This window comes from Manihot esculenta, chromosome 2 (genome assembly GCF_001659605.2).
Source record: "Manihot esculenta cultivar AM560-2 chromosome 2, M.esculenta_v8, whole genome shotgun sequence".
In the NCBI taxonomy this organism is placed as follows: domain Eukaryota; kingdom Viridiplantae; phylum Streptophyta; class Magnoliopsida; order Malpighiales; family Euphorbiaceae; genus Manihot; species Manihot esculenta.
The window spans coordinates 17,943,506-17,946,479 of record NC_035162.2 but is presented as its reverse complement, the minus strand read 5'-3'; the positions used below and the strand labels follow the sequence as shown (position 1 = coordinate 17,946,479).

At 32.9% G+C, this 2,974-nt stretch overlaps 1 protein-coding gene across 1 annotated transcript; it reads right to left on the bottom strand.

Moving 5' to 3' along the window:
- LOC122723064 (isoflavone 3'-hydroxylase-like) lies at window positions 1–2,450 on the bottom strand. Its single transcript, XM_043953809.1, has 2 exons — window positions 1,554–2,450; window positions 1–618 (listed from the first exon to the last, which is right to left on the bottom strand). Exons 1-2 carry the CDS (start codon window positions 2,448–2,450, stop codon window positions 1–3), a joined length of 1,515 nt encoding a protein of 504 aa, XP_043809744.1.
- Between the last annotated feature and the right edge of the window lie 524 nt (window positions 2,451–2,974).

Below are 2,974 nucleotides of genomic sequence, written 5' to 3'. Positions count from 1 at the left end.
TCAATATAGCTTATTCTTCATGACACTACGAGCCTTGCACATTGCTTTCAATGGCTTAGCCATTGGCATGGTGAGCCCATATCCTTCAGACATATCAATTTTCTGATCACTTGCCTTCCTCCATTCAAAACAATGAATCATAGACCCCAAAGCAAACACCATAACACGATTTGCAAGACCCATTCCAGGACACGACCTCCTTCCCAAGCCAAATGGCATGTACTTGTAAACCTCAGAACCTTGACCTGCACTGCTTTCAAACCTCTCAGGTTTAAACCCAGTTGCGTCGTCCCAAACCTCAGGGTCCCTGTGTATAGCCCATGCGTTAACAATCAGCATTGTATTGGGTTTCACATGGTATCCTCCAATACTGCAGTCTTGAGATGATAAATGTCGAATAAGCAATGGACCTGGTGGATGCAATCTCATGGTCTCCGTAATGATATTCTGAAGATATGAGAGCTTGGAAATATCAGATTCATTCATCAAGCTGTTTTCACTAATATGTATGTCCAGTTCTTTTTTTACTTTCTCCATAGCTTCTGGGTGATTGAGTAGATCCGACATTGCCCATTCTAATGTTACCGCAGCTGACTCGGTACCACCAAATATGACATCCTGTGCATTTGAGAATAAAGATGGTTAAGTTAATTAAGCCATTTGAGAATATTTAAAAAATTAAAATTTCACAAATATGTATAGTAAGATTTCACTTTTATGACTTATAAATTTTTAAAATTAATAAATTTAATAAGTCTCATTTTAAAAAATATGAATTTTTTTTTTATATTTTAACTTAAAAATATTTATTTAAATTGAATTCAATACTAGTATAAATATATTATAAAATTTTATATATTTAAAAGAATTCGATCTAAGTAAGATAACTATAATTGTATTTTTTATTCTTTTCTAATATCTTATATCAAGAGAAATTTTTAGCTGAATCCAATTAATCATATACCCAAAAAACATTAAAGTGTATTCTATATATTTTTCATGGAATTTATTTATTTGTAATTTGGAGTATTGATCCATGATAGATCGGGTCCAAACAAATGTTTTTCACTATTTATTTGTGTCTTACTATTAACTCGGTCTATAGTGTTTAAATAAATATTTTTCTATATGAAAATTTTTTATCTAATATAATTCGTCATGAATCAAACAAATTTCAATGCATAAATATGTAGGTTCTATTTTTTTTTCCCGTAAGAGATCCACTTGTCTGCGCCTTATAATTGACTTGATCCAAGATAAGTATTTTTCTATATTGGAAATTTTTAGATAGATCTAATCCATCTTACACCAAGCCAATTGCAAGGTATAAATATATGAATCCAATCTTTTTTTTTTATTTTATGGGAGACCCAATTGTTTGTGCCTACAATTTATTTAGTCTATGATTGCCGGATCTAGGCTAAGTTTCATATACTAAATGCTAAAACATTGTGTTTTGTAGAAATTAAGAGATGCATACAAGTGAAAACATATACATAAATCAAAAGATGAAATGCTTAGAAATTAAGAGATGCATCATCATCATTACTAACCAGAATTAGGGCTTTGATAATGTCATCTGTATAATATTCTGGTTGTGATTCTTGCATGGAAAGAAGATGGCCGATCATGGTATCTTTCTTTCTCTCAGGACTTGCACAACGATGCTCGTCAATGAGATTTTGCAGGAATCTATCAGTTCTCTTGCCAAGTCTCTTCACTCTCTTCAAAAAACCCTGGTAGTCAATCAACTTCAAAAAAGGCAAGAAATCTCCAAGATATGAGGCACCAGTATATTTAAACATCTCCGTTATCATCTCTCTGAATTCCTCTGCCTCTGCCTTGTCGTTTGCAGTCACTTCCTCGCCGTAGTATCGCTTCCCAGCGACCATGCGCATCATTATGTTAAAGGTTAGCTCCATGAGCATTGGTCTCAACACTACCTTAGCAAAATCATGGCTCGAGACACTATGGAGTTTGTTCATGAAAATCTTTATTTCGTCCCTCCGGATGCCTGTGAAGACATTGAGACGACTCGATGAAAATACTTCATGAGTGCCTATCCGGCGGAGTTTGCGCCAGTGATCACCGTATGAGGTTGTTCCAAGGGTGGTGCAATTGTAAGTAACGTACTTGAGAATGGTTAAGGGAGGACGATTGGAGAAAACAATGTCATTTTTGGTGAAGCATTCTTCCACAATGGACGGCGATGATAGAACTATCACTCGACGGAAACCAAATCGTAGAGAAATGATTGGACCATATTTTTGCGAAAGAGCATGGAGAGATCTATGGAGGGGAAGATTGACAAGATGAAGATGACCTATAATTGGAAGAGCAAATGGGGATGTGGGAAGGTTTCTGTGTTGTGTGCTTCTTCGTAAGCAGAAGTTGAAGGCAAGAAGAAGAAATGAAAGGAGCAAAGCTAGAGAGAAGAACATATCTTCCATGCGTGTTTCTTGCTGCTTCTAATCTCCATCTCATCACATATAAATAGGGAGAGTTGGAGCAAAAGGTGGCAAGGGGAGACTTTGACTGCTCAAACTTTTATGGAAGTTTTTTTAAAAGATATAATAAATTTTATTTTTTTATTAGTTAGTCTATTAAATTCATTATGCTCTCTAAATAGCAGCCGTCTTCATTATCTTATAAAATTAAAAAAATATAAATAGTATAAATTAAAGTCCCATTTGATTGACGAAAAATAATATTTGTTTACGCATTTCAAAAAATTAATTAATGATTAAAAAGAAAATTAAGTAATTTTTAATTAAAAAATATGATTTTATTTTTTACATTTGGAGAATTTGATTTGTTAATATCATTTGTGAAATAATGAAAAATAAATTACTTTTATAATAATGCATCCCACTAGTTTATGTTTATATATGTATATAGATGTAGCAGCCTTAATATTATATATGTAATATTAATTAATAAATATATGTGGCAAATAACAAAATCTTATTAATAA